At 35.4% G+C, this 22373-nt stretch overlaps 1 protein-coding gene across 1 annotated transcript in view; it reads right to left on the bottom strand.

The window, feature by feature from the left end:
- The window catches only part of Scn7a (sodium voltage-gated channel alpha subunit 7), a 107936-nt gene that overhangs the window by 14044 nt on the left and 71519 nt on the right, over positions 1 to 22373 (bottom strand). The window contains exons 11-18 of the mRNA XM_085834812.1: positions 16654 to 16750; positions 15401 to 15639; positions 12482 to 12652; positions 11593 to 11949; positions 8447 to 8881; positions 5689 to 5794; positions 3199 to 3353; positions 224 to 397 (exon numbers count right to left, since the gene is read on the bottom strand). Coding sequence (XP_085690938.1) covers positions 224 to 397; positions 3199 to 3353; positions 5689 to 5794; positions 8447 to 8881; positions 11593 to 11949; positions 12482 to 12652; positions 15401 to 15639; positions 16654 to 16750 — 1734 coding nt within the window. The remainder of the gene's footprint in view (positions 1 to 223; positions 398 to 3198; positions 3354 to 5688; positions 5795 to 8446; positions 8882 to 11592; positions 11950 to 12481; positions 12653 to 15400; positions 15640 to 16653; positions 16751 to 22373) is intronic.

The following is a 22373-nucleotide window of genomic DNA, read 5'->3' as shown; positions in this document are numbered from 1 at the left end:
GGGGCCCCAGGCAGTGGGGAGGTCTGGTAGGGTGGGAGTGGGGACATCCTCTTGGTGATGGGAGTGGGAAGAGTTGTGGGATGTGGAACAGACAGAGGGTGGATCGGGAGGGGGAATAAAGTCTGGACTGTAAAAAAGGATTAAAGACTAAATAAATGAGTATGTAAATAAATAAATAAATAAATATGAAGGAAAGTGAAAAAAAAGAGAAAAAAATACGTACAATAACGACCATGAAGTCCAGTTTGTACCAGTTGTTGGAGAAAAAGGCTTTAAAGCCATAAGCCACCCACTTGAGAAGCATCTCCAGAATGAAGATGTATGCAAATATCATGTCCGCATATTCCAGTAAGATTTTAATGGTTTTTCTCTGATCAATATATATGTCTTCAAGAGCCTGTAATTAAAAATTTACATGGCAGTATGCAAAATATTCTAGAAACTCTGATTATATGGGATTAAATTCAACTTCAAATCTGATGAGACATAAAAATGAAAATAAAGAAGGGCATTTCATAGTGTCCCTTTCATAGAAGGACAAATCCCTATGTATAGGTAATAGCAGATTGTGTGTAAACATACTTTGAAAAATGGAACTAAGATATCTAGAAAAAATGAGTTGTAGCAGGGTGATTTTATGCATAAATTTTTATACCTAGTACCCAACAGACAAAGTGCTTTCCATCTTAGTACTAACCTGGACTGAAATCTGCTTAGCTTCTAAGATCAGTAAAATCAGGCACACACATTTTGGCAAAGCCACAAAATAAAAATCCACCATTATTCCACCAGTAAGACTATAACAAACGAAGCCCAAAGAATCAGGAAATGAAATAATTGCAATGAATTGCACCCAATCTATCATGACATCTACTTTTAAAGTACATATTAAGTTGTGTAGTTGATTCTACAATTGTCATCAGAAACTCTCAACACTCATCAAATGTAACTCCACAGAAACAACGAATGTTGCTAGATAACATGACTGAAACTACCTAGATGACAACTTGGCCCAACAGGAACCCTCTCAATTGAGAGACAGTATTTTCACTGTTACAAGGACATGTCTCAGTCAGTGGCCATCAGACATAAACATATGATAGACAATCACTTTTCCCACTCAAGATGGGACTGCGGGTTATTTTGGGACTCTGGAGTATTTTTGTAATATCCACAAAGTCTGTTTCTGCCTGAGGACCATGACAAATTTTCAATAACTAAGGTATTTTTTTACCTACTTTCTGGACCCCTTCAGTACAAACAAAAGCCTTTATCAAGTGGCTAGGGTATTACTAAGGAAGGGAACTGTTATGTTCTGAAAGCATGGGCCATATGTAGGATATTGTAAGAATTGGGAGAATAGTATAGGAATGAATCATAAGGGAATATTTAGTATGTTCATAGTTGCTGTAAAGATCACTGAAATTTGCTGTCTGAGACGTAATAAATTTATGTTCTTATAAGTCTTGAAATATGTACCTATAATTAATTTCTTTATGTGAAAATCAGTATCTGGAGAGTGAATTTTCTTTGTTTTTATCCGGTCTTGTGACATCTTCTTTCATTTTGAAGGCATACTATGCCAATGTCTACTTTCATCCTCATTTTAATAGTGCTTTGGCCCTGATGCTTGCATCTTGTGTCCATAAGGATCACTGTGCTTAATTCTGATTTGTATGGAGAACCAAGGATCACCTGCTCTCTTCAAGATCTTGAATTTAGTCACATTGCCAGGGATCTTTTGTCATTTAAGTGAGGATAGATATGGACACAATTAGGGGCCATTATTCAGATGGCCATTGAATCAAAGAAACAGCACAAGGCTGAGAAAGAGGACAGATACACTGCTGCGAAGATACTTTCCAGTGATACAAAGCTGCACACCAACTTAACCTGTTACATTTTGATGTCCTGTGAATTGAACATTATACATAAACAAGGAGTGGAATGGAAAGTTCACAAGATGCTATAGGGGAAAATTAACTTTCTGCTACTAAGAAAAGACAATGCTCTCTGGAGCACTTCAGGCCCAAAGGCAAAATTCCACGCTTGACAATACTGGTCTAACCTATTTATAAGGTGACTTGAATTACGTATTTCTTTTCAGTTGGATCTAGTGAAAGAAGGGTTATCTGAAATTTTAGCTACACTCTTTGTAGCCTGTCCATTTGAGCAACAGGAAGATAGCATGATATCTTCAAAAGGAATTTGTGATGGAGAAAGAAACTGCAAGGAGCACCTGGCCATCCTCCTGGGGGCATGGGGGTGTCCAAGCCTTCTGTTCCCTACCTATAAGATAAGTGACTTTGGAAGTGTTTGTTCCTGGACAGAATAGAACACTGGATGTCATAGTAGGTGCTCCATATAAACTGAGATGTCATTTGACTGACTTTTTGAGTGCTTGTACCAAGAAATTATTTTCTTAAAAAAGAAAGTGTTTACCAGCAAACAGGGATGACTGCCACTTAAGTCATCACTGTAAAGTGATATGCTATACAACAAAAGGAATGGGGAGGAAACACGCATGCATATCCTATTGAAAAAAATGTATGAAGATCAAACAAATGTATAAAGTGAAGAAGAAATCCACAAATTGATGGCTACCCACGGAGAAACTTATTGTGTGTAGTCAGAATATGGTTGTAGACTTCTGATGCTTTTAGCAACCAAGTCATAGCTAGCTACCTGGACTCGTTCATTTGTTTCTTCTCAGACACCAATTTTTAGTGGCTTTTACCACAATTTTAGAAAAGCACACTATACCAATTTGGGGGTGTTAAACTGTGGAATTTATTAATGAGTAAAACTTTAATAAAATCAGTAGAACCAAGTATATATTTTCACTTTCCTTTCCAATTACAAAATGTACATTTTGAAATCATTGTTTATTTAATTTTGTTACTTAAATACTCATATTAAACATTTGTATATATTATAAATATAAAGTTTACCATAAACACACCGTTGATAAAAATTAAAATAACTTAAAATCACATTGATATTACATTTACTATCTAATCATCTACAAACAATGTTTGTAATAAGGTATGATGTATTTTGTAATGCTAACGGAGTGCAGAAAATGAACTCTGGTGTTATATTAAGTATCCTGAATAAAGTCATTTGGCATAGTGACAATCTGAATTGTTAGTCGTAGAGCATATTTTCACATGACATTTCCTGAGGCTGAGAGCTCACCAGAGTGCCTGTGCAGAGCAGAGTGACCAGGCCAATGAAACACTCAAACCAGCTGTTCTCTACTATCTTGCAGCAAGTTTTCCTGATGTTCTTCCAAATCTTTCCATTCCTAGATTCTCTACTGACTTGACCAGTTGAAGATTTGCGTTCATAACCTGCCAAGAATGGAACTGTTAGAAGCAATCATTTAGGGAACTTACAAAGGATCATGAAGGAAATCAGTCCACCAATGTTACCCTAAAATGTGCACACATGTGAGATAGCTTGTCAATCATGTTTTGAATACTTGGTACAATCATTTAAGACACAATTACTCATATTGATATATATATATATAATAGTAAGTCAATACATTTTCCCTGAAATTGATTCTTAAACAGCATAGAAATGGAGAACCTGAGAGAGAAAATTTACAGAGGTACTCAGGAATCCAAGTACTCCATGGGTTCAGTACATGCAGCTGTACAAAGCCTGCCTTCTTGTCAGAGTTAGCACAAACAAATCTATAGCTCAGTAAGTAAATGATTACTGGGGTGTGTGAAAAACTGGATTTGAGTGTAAGATAAAGTTAAAAAATTAATTTTAGTGCCAGAATATGCTTCTTTACTAAAACTTGAATATATTTCTACCATTGTCTTAGTTGATCAATGCCCTTGAACTTAAGTTGTTGAAAAATTTGTGTGTGTCTGCATACATACATCTCTTTCTTTGTCTCTCTCAGACTCTCTCTGTGTCTCTGTCTCTGTCTCTCTCTGTGTGTGTGAGTGTGTCTGGTAGTACACTTGCACATATGGCTTCTTGAGAAGTTCATGCAGGGATGTCTTTCTTTCTTTTTTTTTTTAACTTTGAAAACTGAATTTAATAAGCTTTAAACACAAGTAAATTACACAATGTGTTAGATGAGGAGAGAGAGAGAGAGAAATCAAAGCAATTAGAGGTATAGTGGCTGCTGTGTGAGATGATAGAGAGAGAAGTCCCCTTGAAATTTTAGGTAGGATGTCACAGTAGGCAATTTCATTTTTTTTTCTTTTTATAAGTTATCTTGTTGTTTCTTTATTTTTTTTAATTAGGTATTTTCCTCATTTACATTTCCAATGCTATCCCAAAAGTCCCCCATACCCTCCCCCCCACTCCCCTACTCACCCACTCCCACTTTTTGGCCCTGGTGTTCCCCTGTACTGGGGCATATAAAGTTTGCAAGTCCAATGGGCCTCTCTTTCCAGTGATGGCCGACTAGGCCATCTTTTGATACATATGCAGCTAGTGCTTCTACATCTATGTTTTGAGACAGGTCTCTCACTGAACTTGGAACTCACCTTTTCCACTAGACTGGCTGGCCTGCAGGTTCCTGGATCCACCTGTGTCTGCTTCACCAACACAGGGATTATAGACATGACTGCCAGGCTTAGCTTTTATGTACATGATTGGGATGCAAGTTCAGGTCGTTCTGGATTATATAGCAAATGCTCTATCCATATCATATCCACCCTGAGCCATATTTTGAACCCAAATATTCTTATTTTAAAGCTACCAATTGAGCATTTTTGGCAGTTAGTAATTTAATGACTGCAATGATTTCAAGCCTAAATCTCTAGTAATTTATTAATTTTGCTAGTAAACAAATTTGAATTATAAATCACCAAGAAGCATTAAGTATATTCTAGTGTGCCAAAGAGCTCCCTGAAATTGTATTTTATATGTACTCATCTTTATATACATATATAAACATATAATTATGCTTCATTTTTGAATAAAGTATATAGAAAATTAAGTTGACTCAATTCATGAAGTAAAAATTATTTTACTTGCAATAAAATATAGTGTCAATATAGCTATGCTTCCTGCTCTACTATAATGTATTTAGTTTTATCAGCTAAAGTATGCAATTAAATAAAAGCTTTAGATATATTCTTAGTATTATTTATGCCATGAAATGTACATTTGAGTAAACTATCAATATTATTTCACTAATCACAAGTTCTCAGAGTTCCTTTCTGTATCAACTATGTCAGTCACTATCTCTATAGGCTTAGTCAATGGGTTAGGATGCTGCTGCTGCTGAGTGTTGCTATTCTTGGAAAAGGTTATCTTCTAGGAATTCACACACAAATGGATACCCTACCCCACAAAAATAAATTTATATTTGCAACCATTTTCTGAAGTTCATTACTGTTTAGATAGGAAGGCAGTGCTGGGAAGAGTAAATGGACACAGACAGACTGACAGAAAGATGAAATGAAGGTATTGATGTCAGAGACAGCTTTTACCTACCACATTACACTGTACCAAACAGACTCTTTCTTTTTCCTAAAGATGATTCTTTTCTTGATACTTATTGTATCTGTTAAGTTATAGGCGTGCTGATATGCATACATTTCAATATGTATGTAACTTTTTTTTACAATTGAAGTTCTAAGTGAATATTGCATCATTGAAATTCAGAAATATAGTCTATTTTAGAATAAAGTTACTAAAGAAACAACTACTTGCCATTTTTATGAAGCTTCGACTTTTCATGTTCATAGACCATTTCTTCTTCTTCAGAAATAGCGATATCAACTGTGCTGCACTCAGATGAACTAGACTGCTTCATTTTCTAGAAAAAATTATAGCCCCAACAAAAAGTTATGGTCAATGTTTAACTTGATTATTGTGGGTTTGTTTCATTTTCATGAGTAAATATGATATACAAAAGAAACATTATCAAAGTTAAAAGATTTTGAAGTAGTTGTGGCTAACCTGGAATGAAATTCATTATGTACATATTTGCTTTATATGTTACTTTGAAATACTTAAGTGAAAATAACTTTGAATAAAATTAAAGTTTAGGTATAAAGGACTTTACTTATTGTTTATAAAATAATTATGTTATGAATTTTAAGACAATTCACACGGGACATATATGTGTTGTTTTAATTAGACAGACACATCACAATAATTCATTCTACCACTGAGTGGAAAATAAATTTCATTGTAACTGCTTAATCCAATCCAGATAGTTTTGTGCTTGTCAACTTTGTACATGATGTTATAACGATGTGAAAAGAGAAACACACAGAGAAGAGGTCTCTTGACAGAGTGGGGCAAGTGGATAAAGCCATATAGGAAGATCCTGGAGAGAGAGTGGTTCGTCATTTCCCACCTGCCCATGACTGAGGCTCAAGGCTGCTGAGTCAAAGTGTTTATCGCTTTGTACATGTGGCAGACACTTGGTTTCCTTGACTTTGAAATGGACATAAACACATACTATCCTTTAAATACACCAGAATCCTATAAGTCAGTAGCACCAAAAGGTATTTCCTGATTTAGACAAATCACACATGAGTATATAAAAATGTTATTACTGCAGGATTATTTAGATAGATTTTGGAAAAAGAACTTATTGATACTTGGTCATTCCTTGCAATGTTATGCACAATCAGTACAATAGAATGCTTTCTTTGCTTTAGCTTTTACACGACCAGTTGTCATCTCAGTATAATGTGTTGCTTAAGCAAAGAAACAAATTGGGCAGAAAACTATTTTATATATATATATATATATATATATATATATATATATATATATTTGCACACTTGCTATAGATATTATCAAACACTTGTCCATATGATATTGATGTGATCCTTCAACAGCTTTACTTTTAATTATATCACATAGAACTCAAAATATAAATTATAAATTATAATTTATTTTAGTAGGTTACTGAATGTCATGAAAATGTATTGTGATATAACACTATATTTTTAAAAGCTTCACAACTTGATGCGTAGTTTGATCAGTCTTATGTACATAATAATATTTCAATGGAAGAATAAATGTATACAAATGAAAATATATTTCTTAAATTAGTGTTTTACAATCTTTACTAGTTGTATTTTTAGACCAAGGTACACTAAATATTCTGGGACTACATAATCGACAAAATGACTAATTAAAATATATAACTAAGCATATATGTAAAGGAATAAATCTTTGAGAAATTATTTATCCAAATATAGGCTTAAATAAGCATACGGTATTATTGATAGATTCTAAAATTCAATATTTACAGTTATTTTACATTGTTCTTTTATTCTGTATTTTGTGCTTTAGACTTTCTAATGATGTTATTAAGATTTTCTGATGAAAACTTGGTTCTATTTACTATGCTATACAGCAGTTCTATGTAGAGCTGCATGGAAACCAAGTCTTCAGAGAAGAAAGATACGTGTGAATGTTTGAGGAACAGGGATTCCAATCATCTTGTGATTAAGGATAAAGAAAGCCAACAATATTGATGTGCTCAGAGGGAAGTTTTGGGGCTACTGATTACTCATCCTGACCTTGCATCAGAAGGCACATTTGAGGCATTATAATAGAACACATATGCCTAACCAGCAGAGGTTTGATGAAAGGGCTGCCAAGCATGATGGGGACATGGAGAAGCTGTAATCTGTCCTTCTCTGGGGCCTTAGACTGACCTGAGTTCATGCCCAATGAGACTCAGAACTTGAAGCTGATACAGCACATAGTGCTCGGTGTAAGAATGGCTCTTACTGAACTTTACCTTTTGATAATGCATTAAGTTATTTCTAAGTGGAAAGGATACAACACTAAATATTTCAGAAGCTAAGTGAACAACAACATCTAGCCTTTTTAATGTGTGCGCTATTTTTTCTAAGTCAGGAATTTATAAAATTACCAACTAGTCAAAATTCAAACTAGTGACTTTATTATTTTTTCAGTCTTAATGTATTTTATTTTTATATATGGTAGACATGAATGGACTAAACTTTCATTCTTAGCAAGCAAGAAAGAATCATGCCCTACTCTTTTAAGCTATTCTCACATCTTGAAGATGATAATACACAAGGAATTCGCATCTCCCAATCATATACCTTGATGTTTGACAAAGGTATGTATGTGCTTTAAAAATCATTTTCATCACCACAAATTGTCTTATTTATTGATATATAGAATTTCACAATTATACCATCTTATATCTCCAGAATATCACTTTACTCTAGGCAAATTCACAACTATTTCTCTTACTTCTTCCCTCTAAAAGAAATATATCTGCATTTTCAGATAAAGAAGCAAAAGCTTGGGCACTTACATAATTTGGTCAAAACCATGAAACCCAGTAGTTAGGTAAGGCGGATTTAGAATCAAATGTGCAATTTAACTCTATAACATCAGCATTGACTTATTTCTTTTGAACAAAACCACAAATCCACACTAAAAAAATGAATATAATTGAACACCTTACTTCTTTACTGCCTCCATTCCCAGACTTGCTCCGAGTCTCCTTGTTATCCAGATTTTCTATATCAGATTCTCCTGAAGCAATCGGCACAGTTTCAGAGGCACTGGGACTAGCAATCAGCGATTGGCTCTCAGATTCAGTCACTGGAGTTTTCTCAGTGCTGCTGCTCTGGTCCTTATATCTGAGGAAAGTTTGGGTGTTGCTCAGTTCAGAAAGAGTATGGCCAGAAATATTCTCTTTAACACTTGGATCACATATTTGGTCTGTTGCTTCTGTAGGAACACTTCTTTCTGTGCACATTATTTTAAGAAGCACGGAGTTTATTCCCGACTTTATCCTTGCCATGGCAAGCTGAAGGTTTTTGGCTTCTTTGTTCACTTCCGTTGTAGCATCATAGTAACTGAAAGAGCTCACCAATGTCACAAAGAGGTAAAGTATCTTTAAAAAAAGGAAAATGACATTTAATGTATCTTGCTTGTTTTGTTTAATATGATTAAAAACAGACCTCTGAAAGTTCTAGTCTGAGACATGAAAACTTATCAACTGCATCACAGTGCTCATTGGCTGGTGCCTTGCTAGCAGATTATGTGAACAGACTTCTGCTTCATTGTTTGGTGAGTTGCTGGTTTTGCTGGTGTAGTTATAGTGATTTTCTTTTGATGCTAAAGATTGAACAAGAGGACTCGGGAACTTGTGACTGCTATCAGGAATTTTACTACTCCACCAAACAACAAATTGTAAGTTCACAACACTCAGCTGTATAGTTTGATTTGTTTCTGTTTCCAGGGTGAAAATTAGAAGGTTTAGAGATGTCAAATCTAAAGGCTATTCTAGATTGTCCTATGCCAAAATCTTACTTCCTCGCGGAGCCAGGTTTCCTTAAAGTGAGAGAACAAACACTAACTTAGAAACAGGTAGTATTACAAGTGGCAGACAAGCACTTTACTAACAAATGCCTATGGCAAGCCCATTTTCAGTTGAACCCTGTCCAGCAACATGTGCAAACACCCTGCAAAAGAATGGTAAGCTCCAGCGAGTTAGGCGTAGTACTGAGCTCAAATACTACATTTAAAGACATGGGAGCAGTCATTACATAAAATACTGTCTCATAGGAAATGGATACAGACAACGATTGCAAAAACTAATTCAAAATCATTGTATATAAATTACTTTCAAAGCAACAGTAGTGTATATTTTGACTTTGTGATCACTTAGAAATATAATCAAGTCCTGTTTAATTTACAGACAACCACTTTGATCCTATTTTCAATTGCTGCATATATGTACATATGTATATACTATTTTTAGATTATTGTTTTTCCTTTTTTTAAGTCTTTTGCAAAACAATTTATTTTCATGACAAAAGAAAAAGAAAATTTAAATAAATCTATAAGAAAATATAAGAAAAACAAGAAAATATCAAGTCCTTTTTTTGTTCAGGGGGACACATTTAAAATTTTTTTATGCCATTTGATTGATTTAGAAGCAGTGAAGGTTCCTTTATCAATTCATTTGGCAGTAGTTCAATGGTAAAGAAATTGAAAATTAAAAGCTTTCTTCCTTATCTAATGCAGAACACTTGTATACATATTGGTTTACAATCATTGGTGCACTGCTTGGTCAACTAAGAATAAAAAAAAATATTGTCTAATGACAAGTTCACAACATATCAATAACATTAGTATCTGTGGGCCTGTATTTGAGGCACGAATGCTCCATTAACAATTTACACAATGGAGTACTACTCAGCTATTAAAAAGAATGAATTTATGAAATTCCTAGCCAAATGGATGGACCTGGAGGGCATCATCTTGAGTGAAATAACACAATCACAAAAGAACTCACACAATATGTATTCACTGATAAGTGGATATTAGCCCAAAACTTAGGATACCCAAGATATAAGATACAATTTGCTAAACGCATGAAACTCAAGAAGAATGAAGACCAAAGTGTGGACACTGTGCACCTTCTTAGAATTGGGAACAAAACACCCAGGGAAGGAGTTACAGAGACAAAGTTCGTAGCTGTGATGAAAGGATGGACCATTTAGAGACTGCCGTATCCAGGGATCCATCCCATAATCAGCTTCTAAACGCGGACACCATTGCATACACTAGCAAGATTTTGCTGAAAGGACCCAAATATAGCTGTCTCTTGTGAGACGATGCCGGGGCCTAGCAAACACAGGAGTGGATGTTCACAGTCAGCTATTGGATGTATCACAGGGCTCCCAATGGAGAAGCTAGAGAAAGTACCCAAGGAGCTAAAGGGATCTGCAACCCTATTGTTGGAACAACATGATGTACTAACCAGAACCCCGGAGCTCTTGTCTCTAGCTGCATATGTATCGAAAGATGGCCTAGTCGGCCATCAATGGAAAGAGAGGCCCATTGGACTTGCAAACTTTATATGCCCCAATATAGGGGAATGCCAGGGCCAAAAGAATGGGAATGGGTGGGTAGGGAAGTGGGGGGCGCTATGGGGGACTTTTGGGATAGCATTGGAAATGTAATTGAGGAAAATATGTAATAAAAATATTAAAAATCAAAAAAAAAAAACCTCAAAAAAAAAAAAAAAAAACAATTCCCCAGATAATGGCAGTATGCAGGTAGGTTGACAGCCACTGTTGCATTTAAGGGCTTCTTAAAATTTAATGGACAAACAAATCTTTTGGGAATAGAGGTACAAGGTGAATTATGCTTCCATATACCTGAATGGAATTGGAAACTACAGGTCTAACCATTTCCACATGATGTCAAAGCTACTTTGATGAACAATGTTATGACAGTATGCTAGCCAATAGAAATGTGGAAATCACACATGTAATATTAAAGAAAGGATATATTAATTCATTTCATTAAACTATATGCTTTTAAATATTATTATAATATAAATGCAAATCTATTAATGCACACATTCTTTAGTAATAAGACAAATCCAGTATATATTTTTCAGGTACTACATGGCTCAAACTGGACCAATTGTGTTTCAATCGGTAATCACCAAGTACCCCACTATTTTGGACAACACAGCTATAGATCACTTGATTCTATCAATCCATCAAATTCAAACATATACAGGTTAGCAGGGTTTGTTGTTGTTGTTGTTGTTGCTGTTAATAAAAAATAAAGGCCACTAATACTTACCAATAAGTTTCCAATTAAAATGACCATCATGTAAAAAGGAATACACCAGGCCTGGCCTGCAACCTCCATACACTCCCATAATGTCTCTATCCACTCTCCACAGAGGATTCGGAACACGGTCATGTAGGCATGAAGGAAGTCTATCATGTGCCAGCGTTGGGGTTGGCAGTCTTCCTTTATGTGGCAGACACAATCTTTGTAACTTCGACCAAACAGCTTCATGCCGAACACAGCAGAGAAGTAAATGAATATGCAGAGCAGCAGGACCAAATCTTTCAGGGCCATCAATGAGCTACCAAGGATGCGCATCAAACTCTTAAATGGTGGTCCATATTTCCCCAGTTTTATAAATATCAACTAATAAACAAATGTAAAATAATAGGGAAAAAATCAACAGAAGGTCAGTGTTGATTATGATACACAATTAAAGTTTCATCAGAATCATGTAGTCATTTATATATAGATTTTAAAATCATATCAATTTCAACATTATTGATAAAAACAAGTGTATTACTTTACATTCATAATACATCTTACACATTTTATAATTTTATATGCTAATTCTATATATATGTTCTTAACCTACTTGTTAATTCACAGTCACTATTATATTTTTCTTATTGTGACAGGTTTGTATTTTATTATCTGGTGAGCAAAAACATCCACTCTTTGTTTTTGTTTCTCTTTATAACATATTTGGTTTTTCTTAATATTAACTTTCTCCAACATTTATGCACATTGAAAACATTAACTATTATTTTCAGAACTAAAGGAATTTTACAGAGGATCTAATATTTCCATTTAAAAATGTTTTAGTATTGTCCTTTTATGTTCAAGAAAGTGAGATATACTACAATAAAATAAAAATTTGGTCTTGAATTCTACTTACTGGGACTGATATAAAAACAGCTAGTCCTTCAACATCTGCTAGCAAAATTTCTGTTAACCCCAAAACCACAAGTATACTGTCAAAAATATTCCAGCTTATTTGAAAATACCCATATGGATGCATAGCGATTATCTTCAAAATCATTTCTATTGTGTAAATTCCAATAAAAACCTGAAAGGAAACCAAACATATGGTAAGAAAATTTCCGCAGTTGCATTTAACACTCAACAAACAGGCCTGTGACATGCAGGGAAAGTCACACTCACACACAGGCCTGTGACTTAGAGAGAGCTCCACACTCACACACAGGCATATGGCATGGAGGGACCTCCAGACCATGACCTGCTACACAGTTCTTTTCCGGCCCTTGTTGGTTTAGGTCTTTATTATAATACATTCATACTTTAATTTTCAATTTTAAGCCCTAATGTATGGAATATTGCAATTTAATAAAAGCTGTTCTTGAGGAAAGATTATCTGAATAAAAGTGATTACATTTGAAATGCTTCCTTGGAAATATGGAATATATATTAAGACACTGAACCATTAAACTCATGAATGAATGTAAGAAGTACATATTTATGCATGTGCACATGGATACAATGACACTTGCTGAAAAAAACAGGCCATAAATTTAATGGAGCGTGAAGAAGGTATATAGGAGTCCATGTGAGGAGGAAAGGGGAAAATGCTGTAACTATATTATAATCATTAAAAAGTACATACATGATCAAGAAAAGAACAGAATAAATGTATGGAAATGATATTTCAAAAGTTACGCTGGCAGTGATTTCTAAACTCAACAATTTCATTTATTCATTAAAAAGTATGTGTGTGTGTGTGTGTGTGTGTGTGTGTGTGTGTGGCAGGGTGGAGGTGCATGCCTTTATTCCCAGCACTTGGGAGGCAGAGGCAGGTGGATCTTTGAGATCAAGGCCAGCCTGGTCTACATGGTGAGTTCCAGGGATGCACAGAGAAACCCTGTCTTGAAAAATACTGCCTAATTTAAAATAGCCAGAAGCTGGAAATAGCCAGATATCCTTCAACAGAGGAATGGATACAGAAAATGTGGTACATTTACACAATGGAGTTCTACTCAGCTATTAAAAATGATGAATTCATTGAATTCTTAGCAAATGGATGAAACTAGAAAATATCATCCTGAGTGATGTAACATGAGTTATGTCACAAAAGACCACACATGGTATGCACTCACTGATAAGTGGATATTAGCCTAAAAGCTCAGAATACCCAAGATACAATTCACAGTCCGCGTGGAGTTCAAGAAGGAAGACCAAAGTGTGGATGCTTCATTCCTTCTTAGAAGGGGGGACAAATAATCACAGGAGCAAATATGGTGACAAAGAGTGGAGCAGAGACTGAAGGAAAGACCATACAGAGACTGTCCCACCTGGGAATCCATCCCATATACAGTAACCAAGTGCAGACACTATTGTGGATGCCAGGAAGTGTTTGCTGACAGGAGCCTAATATAGCTGTCTTCTGAAAGGCTCTTTCAGAGCTTAGCAAATACAGAGGTTGATGCTCGAAGTCAACCATTGGACTTAGTATGGGGTCTCCAATGGAAGAGTTAGAGAAAGGGCTGAAGGAGCTGAAGGGTTTTGCAACCCATAGGAAGAAAAAAGATTATCAACCAACCAGACCCTCCAGAGCTCCCAGGAACTAAACCACCAACCAAAGAGTATTGAGGGTTCCATGGCTCCAGTCACATATGTATCAGAGGATGGCTTTGTGGGACATCAATGGGAGGAGAGGCACTTAATCCTGGGTGGGAGGCAGGAGTGGGTGGGCATGTGGGTAAGCTCCCTCATAGAAGCAGGGGGAGGAAGGATGGAATAGGGAGTTTCTGGAGGGGGAAAATGACAAAGGGAATAACATTTGAAATGTAAATTTAAAAAATCCAATAAAAAATCAGGAAAAAAGAAGAACAAACAAAAAACAAACCAAAACCACAACAACAAAACAACCCCCCCCCCCGAAACAAAACAAAAATACTCTGTGTGTGTGTCCGTACATGCCCTTGTTTGTATGTGTGTGTGTGTTTGTGCACATGTGTATTTGTGTATGTGTTATGTAAGTGCAGATGCATGCTGAGTTCAAAAGAGTCAGATCTGTGCTGAAGCTGGAGTTACAGGCAGTTGTGAGCTGCCTGCTGGGGTGCAAGGTGCTCTAGGAACTAACCTTAGGTCCTCTACAAGAGTACTACATACTCTTAACCACTAAGCCATCTCCTTAGAGTCCCATTATTATAGTATCAACTATGTATATTTTGAAATGGACTGCTGGCTTGTTTTGTGAATAGTACTTAGCTACTATACAGAATGCAGTTAAAAATTTAAGCAACATTCATTTGCTTGGGCATTAACATGTTCATAAATCCATAGAAATCTATTTTATTTTTGTGTCATATTTGAAAAACTACACAGAAATCTCAAAAGTACCCTGTTAAAATGATAAGCACCAATCTAACATAAAGAGAGTCAGAGGAAACAAATGGGTCCATGTACTGCTGTAGTCAGGATTCAGAATGCAGAAGAAAGTTACCATTGATATTATCATACCCCTGGTCTCTGCTCATTATAGGACATCCATACCTATAATGTATGTTTGGTACGGATTAAACAATAAATTGCTTCCATTTAATTTCATTCCCAGGAGACAAGGTAGGATTGCAAATTTAAATGATAGAATCTTGAGTTTTGATTGTCAAACTTCTGATGGTAACACTATTGACAATGTAGGGGCTGAAGTGAACATGGTATGAACATACCATCTTACCAACACAATCCATGCTTTCAGCAGCATAGTGTGGTTATAAGATTAACCAATAAGGATAGCAATTACAAAATTACAAAACCCTGAAACTATGGATGAAAACAATGAATGATGGGTTCTTACCAAGTTTCCAACGTGAAGGAGAGACCTGAGCTCCTCACTCATTGGAAAATGTTCTAGGGCGAGGAAGCATATGTTCAAAACAATGCAGATGACAAGAAAAAGATCAGCCAATGGGTGTGTTATAATTCTATCAGCAAACTCATTCAGTTTTACCCAACAGGGAGAGCATTTCCAGATGAAGCAGGATCTAATAAACTTATGCCAACATAGTGGGCATTTCTTCCTGGATGTTTCTGGTTCTAAAATGAAAGATGAAAAAGTTAACTATTGAAAAAAATGTTTGAATTCTTGATAGTAGACAAAGTTAACTATTGAAAAAAATGTTTGAATTCTTGATAGTAGACAAATTTAACACTTTCACGCACAGAGCTCTGGAGATCTTGATTTTGCATGTTTTAATTAGCAAATACAAACAGTCTATACTAATACACAACAAGGTGAAATCAATCTCTCCTATTTTGTTTGTGAATATTGAGCTAGAAAAATGTAATGTAAATGAAGCCAACAATGTATTAATAGGAAAGCATAAATTTCTCATAAACCAAGTATGGGTGAGAATAAGATGATTTTTAATTTCTAGATTTATATGCTTTATAATTTATTAGCTTTTGAAATAGTCCACGATAAGGAACACCTGGTCAAATGTAAAAAAAAAAATAGATGAATCTAAAATACTCCGAGTTATTGTGATTATAGAGGTGAACTTTGAAGAACAGGAGATTAGAACAAAGACTGCCACCAAAGGTCCAGATTTATCTTCCCATCCCAACAGAAACACCAACAGTCTGAAGCTGCGCTGAGATTTACTAACATAATATAACAGCCAGTTAACACATTCTTTATATTTTATGTTTCGGTTGTGGTGAAAAATCCATGGACCATGGGAAACAGCAATCAGTAAGCAATTAATTAAAAGACTCTGCTCTTGCAGAAAGACTAGCACTCCATGGACATTCAGAAGATATTCCAACTTAGCCCATTGCAACTGCAGCAGGAGGTGACTACAAAATGCTTATGCCGACTACTGAAACTGACACCATACAGCTGTTATTTAATTCTACCTCTTTACATCTGTGTCTATTTCTTTCAACTGCAACTGGCACCATATGCAGTTTGTGACTGTACCTTGATACCTTTTAACAACATGCTCCATGGTTGGACACTTTATTCCTTTATTTGCAAATAGTTCAGTACTGTGAATCATTCAATACCGTGTTGTGTTCAGGTATTTTCAGGTAGTGTTTTCACTTTACCTTCTCTGTGTCCGAGGGTAGTGTCTTCCAGTATATCCAGTGTGGTATTTATAGAAGTTGGGGATCTTTTCTTCATTTCTATTTGTGTACTTTCCATCTAAAAGGAGGTTAATGGGTTTAGTGGTAGCTAGCTCTCCATCAACCCACCATTACAATGTGACATTTACAGAATATTTCCATATTGACCTTCACAGCTTCTTGCTTCCAAGGACTTTCTGTGTTCCATCACTTGCCCTTCCTATGGTATTGGTTGTACTAGAATTATTTAGAATTAGCTTGAAAATAAATGCTAAATTTGGAAGGCAATCAAAATTTTCACTCTGAGCTGAACAATAAATAGAACAGGATAGTAAATGTTAGCAGTACTATTTATATTCAAAAAATAATCTAAAACAATTACCAAGTTATTATAAAATATTCATTTGACAAATATGTTCCTGTGTAATGAGAATATCTCCCTAAAACCACAATATTTTTGTTCAAAGATATACTAACTTTATAATGGGGCTAATTCTATCAATAAATTAAAATATTCAGATATATGATTAAATAAATTTTGAAGAATCTAAGGTGATGGTGTGGATTTAAAGGGTTGTTTGGATAGAATATGTGTGGCAGGTGATGAGTTAAGTGGTCTAACTTCACAAATGAATCATTTCTTCAAGTGCTTCATGTCCCTTGACATGTTTTCAACATCTGCTCTGCTCTGTTTATCTTCTATGGTTTACTTTTATTTATTGTTTGTGAGTGTACTTGTACTTGCTGTTCTCTCTCTCTCTCTCTCTCTCTCTCTCTCTCTCTCTCTCTGTCTCTCTGTCTCTCTCTCTCTCTCTGTCTCTGTCTCTCTCTCTCCTCTGTGTATGTGTGTGTGTTTGTGTGTGTGTGAATGTGTGTATGTGTGTGTGTAACATTTTTACTTTTTTTCTGGATTCAGTTCCTTTTTTTCCCCATGTGGGTCCCTGGAATGGAACTCAGGCCATTGGGTTTAGTTGCATCTTGTAAATCTTTTAAATCATTTTAACAGGAGTTCTGGCAGTAGAACATTACTCTAAAATTAAAAGCTTTGGTGTGAATGTTTCAGTTTTACCCAATAGTAACATCACAGGAAGAACCAAAGACATCTCCTGTGACAGTATGTTGAAGTTCATACCTAATAATGTTAAAACTGTCACGGGAAATACTGTTTCACAAATCAGCAGCCACAGTCTTCCAATGTCAAGACTCTGCTTTGTATATTCTGCTATTTGACAAATTCTGATATGTACATCTGATGTGGCCAAATAGAGATCAATGAAATCACTGCATTAACTTTAGTATCAATCACATTTCATAGCTAGAGGCAGAGGGCATTAATAGGAACTTTATCACAAAATGAGTTCCATCACAAGAATGAGACTCAGAAGATCCACGGAGGTTCACTTCACTTTATAATTAGGTTAAAATGTAAAGTAAAATTTAGGGATTTCATATTAGTTATTTAATCAAACTGCACAAATTCAAGAAAACAATTTATCTGAATTGCAATGTTATATATAAAATTGAAGTTACATCCCATAAATTTTTAAGACACAAAACCAACACAAGTGAAATCTATTTCTATGATCTGACAAGGATTTCTCAGGTAATCATCTGCATAAAGATGATACTTTCTAATGTAGTCCATAATATCTCAGGTGATCACTTATGACATAGGAGTTGGTCCTCACAGAGCTGTTTTAGACAATAACAATTTGCTGGAATCACATCAAAGAGTTAAGGTAATTATCTATGTGGGAGAGGGAAGAATTGGGGTAAACCCAAACCTAGCCTTAACAATTAACAACATATGATGGACTCTAGTTTTCAGTTTCTTTCAGTTTTTGAAGCTATGTAAATGAAATGCAGATGCGATATTATTTTTAAGATCATTTTAAAGGAATACATCAGCATTCCAATTATCACCACCTATAATAGGAATTTCTTAATATTATCTAAAACCATTTCCAATATTTATATTTACTTTCTCTTTTGTTCAAAAACGTTATAGTATAGCTGAGCTGTTCCAAGCAAAATACAAATAAGTTTCACACATTTTACTTAACTGGTAGATATTTTAATTATTTTATAATAGACAATTAGATTAACAGGCACATTGGACATACCTCAGTTTTTGGCAAGCAGATAATGTGCATAGTGCCATGATATTTTCTGGTAATAATACCAGGAAATAATTTATTTTTCTTCTGGAGATAACTCTAGGCTTCAGACAGATTCATAATTTCCCCTCATCAGACCTACAGCTTTGTGCAAATATTACACTGCAGTTACATTTATCATACCTTATCCCAATATTTAGAGAACTATCAATACCAATTAGATTAATTAGATAAATGTTATAGGGTTGTCAGGTTAAAGGTAGCCACCACTTTTCAAATTACTTTCATTTTACCCTGGTATTTAAATATTCTGTTCTTTTCTTGAAGTTTTACCAGTTCCTAGTGGTGTATGAGAGAATTACTTATGCAAACTCTGTCATTTTAGAATCATGCTGCTTCGGAACTGGGCCATAAGAATTGTTTGGTAGCTAGACAGATTCTAACAGATTACAGACCATTTGGGTTGAGCTAATTCATCATCATGGGCTTTGGAACATATCCCCAATATCCTTAGTAACATTAGAGAGGGAAGCTTCACAAATGCCCCTATAAGTATTTAATACACCAAGTGGAAATACCACAAAGGTGGATCACTGCTTCTTTGAGGCCTGTCAAAGGGACTTGAAGAGGAAAACCAATAGAGTAAACTAACCTGGACCCTTGGGGCCTCCCAGAGACTGAACCACCAACTAAAGAGCATGCAGGAGCTGGACCTCAGTCTCCTGCACATATGTAGCCGATGTGTAGCTTGGTCTTCATGCAGGTGCCTCTGAAGCGGGGATTGCCCCTAAATCTGTTACCTGTCTGTGAATCCTGTTCCTCTAACTGAGCAGCTTTGTCTAGACTCTGTGAAAGGATATGTTTAGCCTTGCAGAGAACTGATATGCCAGGGTCAGGGAATACCTAGTGGCATCTTCCCATCTTCCCATTCTCAGAAGAGAAGGGGGGGACAGAATGGGGAAAGGGGGGACCCTAAGGAGGCAGGAGGCTGCCATCAGGATTTGAACTGAATAAATAAATTAATGAAAGGGAAAAATGTATAACACTTTCTTTTCATTTTTTGGTATCTGATTCTCATTTGAACTTCCTGCCTAACTTAAAAGAGCATGATTCTTTTTCTATTAGCCACTCCCTTTCTCCTAGCAGATGTTGAGACTTATGGCTTGTCTTGCTTATTATTTTACTCTCAATCAAACTGGCCCAGAGCTTCTTTCTAGATCTGCTTTCAAATTCTGCTTGTGTCAAAGTGATATTAGTATGTGTGGGATAGTGTGTGATGAGTGCATGCGTGCATGTGTGCTTGTGTGTGTGTGTGTGTGTGTGTGTGTGTGTGTGTAAACCTCTATGTATAGAGATTAAGAGGACAGCTTTGTGAATTTGGTTCTCTCAGTCCTCTTTTATATAGGTTTTAGGGCTCAAATTCAGATCATAAGGTTTGTATGACAAGGACTTTTCTGTGTTGAGTCATCTCACTGGCCGTGCACAACTTTAAACATTTTATTAATGAGATTAAAAACTCATATGGGAACACAATTTGCCTTTAAGAGAACTAACTAGTTAAGTGATGAGCAATTACTTCAACCCACTGGTAAAGAATGTCTAGTATCAGTGTGTACTGATCAATGCTTGCCCCTGTCGGTCCTCAACAAGAATTACACACTGGAATTCAGTTGTACCTATCACATGACGGGCGTATTAGAAACTGACTTTATATGCTGCCATTAATGTGACTATTTAACTACAGCTAGAGATGTAAGACTTTCACATTAGTATGCTTTCCTCCATTCAGATAACTCTATGTTCTTATATTCTCTTTTATTTGTTCTCTAAAATTAGTCTGTGATTTTTTTTAATAATCATTATTAGATGTGAATTAAATTTGATCAGGAACAAATATGAGCATTTATGGTTTTATACCACATCTCATTATGTACATGCTTCTTGGAGACTTCTCAATTTTTCTCACTTGAGATTTTGGTATTGGCACAAATATAATGTGGTATGCCATATGTTACACATTTTGCAAAGAGGGTGGCATAGTCTAAATAAGTGTCTCATAAAATTAACACTACCATCTTATGAACTAGTTTACATATAACATGAAGGATTTTTTTCCCTAGAAATGTTATGTGTTGTACCTGGATGTGGTGGTTTATGCCTGTAACTCTTGCCAGATGGAGCAGGGGAAAGAAGGTTGAGTTTATGAACTTCTTGGGCTACTTGACTGAATTCTAGGTCAGTCTCAACTACATTGTGAACCCTTACAGCAACAAAACAAAACAAAAATCAAAACAACAACAACAAAACAAAGATCAAGTAAGTGTTGGTAGTTTGCTGACTGTGATAAAGCAAAGCTATCTTTTATGTGCTCTATGATACTGATGATGGTTTTGCTAACATATCTTCTTCATAACATACTTTTGACCCACATGGTGTTTAGTGGGTGTTTCATTTGGAAGTCACAACACCTATATGACAGGTAATACAAATGGCCAATATTTTAGATATGGAAGCAGATGTTTCCCAAGACTAATAGAATTGGTAAATATCATGCATATATCAAGTGGCTAAAGTGAACTGAAGTTCACATTTGTGGGACTGTAATACCATACTCTCAGTCAACAAAATTCTCAGAGTTCCTATGGTATGAGAATTTGTCCCATGTAGTCCATCTCTTTGTAAGTCCATCTTTAGAATTTGAACTTGACCTGATTTCAAAAGGTCATTCAATAATTGAATTCTTCTCTCCTGACATATTTTTATGTTCAAAGGAAAAAAAAGAGATCTTATAAAAATGAATTTTATTCTCATTTTCCAGAAAACTGTACATGAGAAATGTTCTAGGATTCTTCCAGCGAAGAAAGTCTTCATAACTGAAAGATTTTAATAAACAGCAGGAAAGCTTAATTAAATCCAAATTTTACTAAGTGAAAAACATACTAGGAAATGCCAAAGCTCTTTCATAATCAGAGCTATTTCATAATCAAAGCTAATAGAACATCCCATCTAGGAATAAGGGAAGTATTGTTAAGCAGTTTGGTACAATGAGATGTAGTGACAAGCTCTTGAGTTTCTGAAATGCCACTTTAAGACAAATTACCCAGTCAACATTTCCTTCAGACCCTTCAAGTTCAATCTGAAGGATAGAATTTTTTGTAATTTTCTTTCTTACATTTTACTTTTGAGTGATAAAAGCCTCTTTTTGTACATGTTTTGTTCGTACTGTCCATAATTGCTTCTTGTTCAATGGCATGCGTGTTATGGACACAAGAGCCTATGAAGTCATTGGGTACATTCCAACATCCTATTATTCAAGTTCCACTTGGGCTACTTTTATTTCTCAGAGCCTGTTCAGAGATGATAATTCCATAGATGTCGGGGTTAGCCTTCAGCTGCTTTTAAATAAGAAGATTTTTTTTTTAAATTAATGAAGCTCTCAGCTAACCTTTTATAATTAAGGTCTAATTAAGGTCTAATTGCTTGTTTGCCTTGTATTTTACCTCATCTGTATTATTCTTGTTTTATAAAATACTTTCCAAATGTACTTCATCTGTGACATTTGTTTTCTGTCTCAATTTTGACTAT

The sequence above is a fragment of the Mus caroli genome, unplaced genomic scaffold (genome assembly GCF_978045245.1).
Source record: "Mus caroli unplaced genomic scaffold, Mus_caroli_1 scaffold_2, whole genome shotgun sequence".
Taxonomy (NCBI): domain Eukaryota; kingdom Metazoa; phylum Chordata; class Mammalia; order Rodentia; family Muridae; genus Mus; species Mus caroli.
Note: the sequence above shows the minus strand (reverse complement) of the source record. Positions and strands in the feature narration are given on the sequence as shown.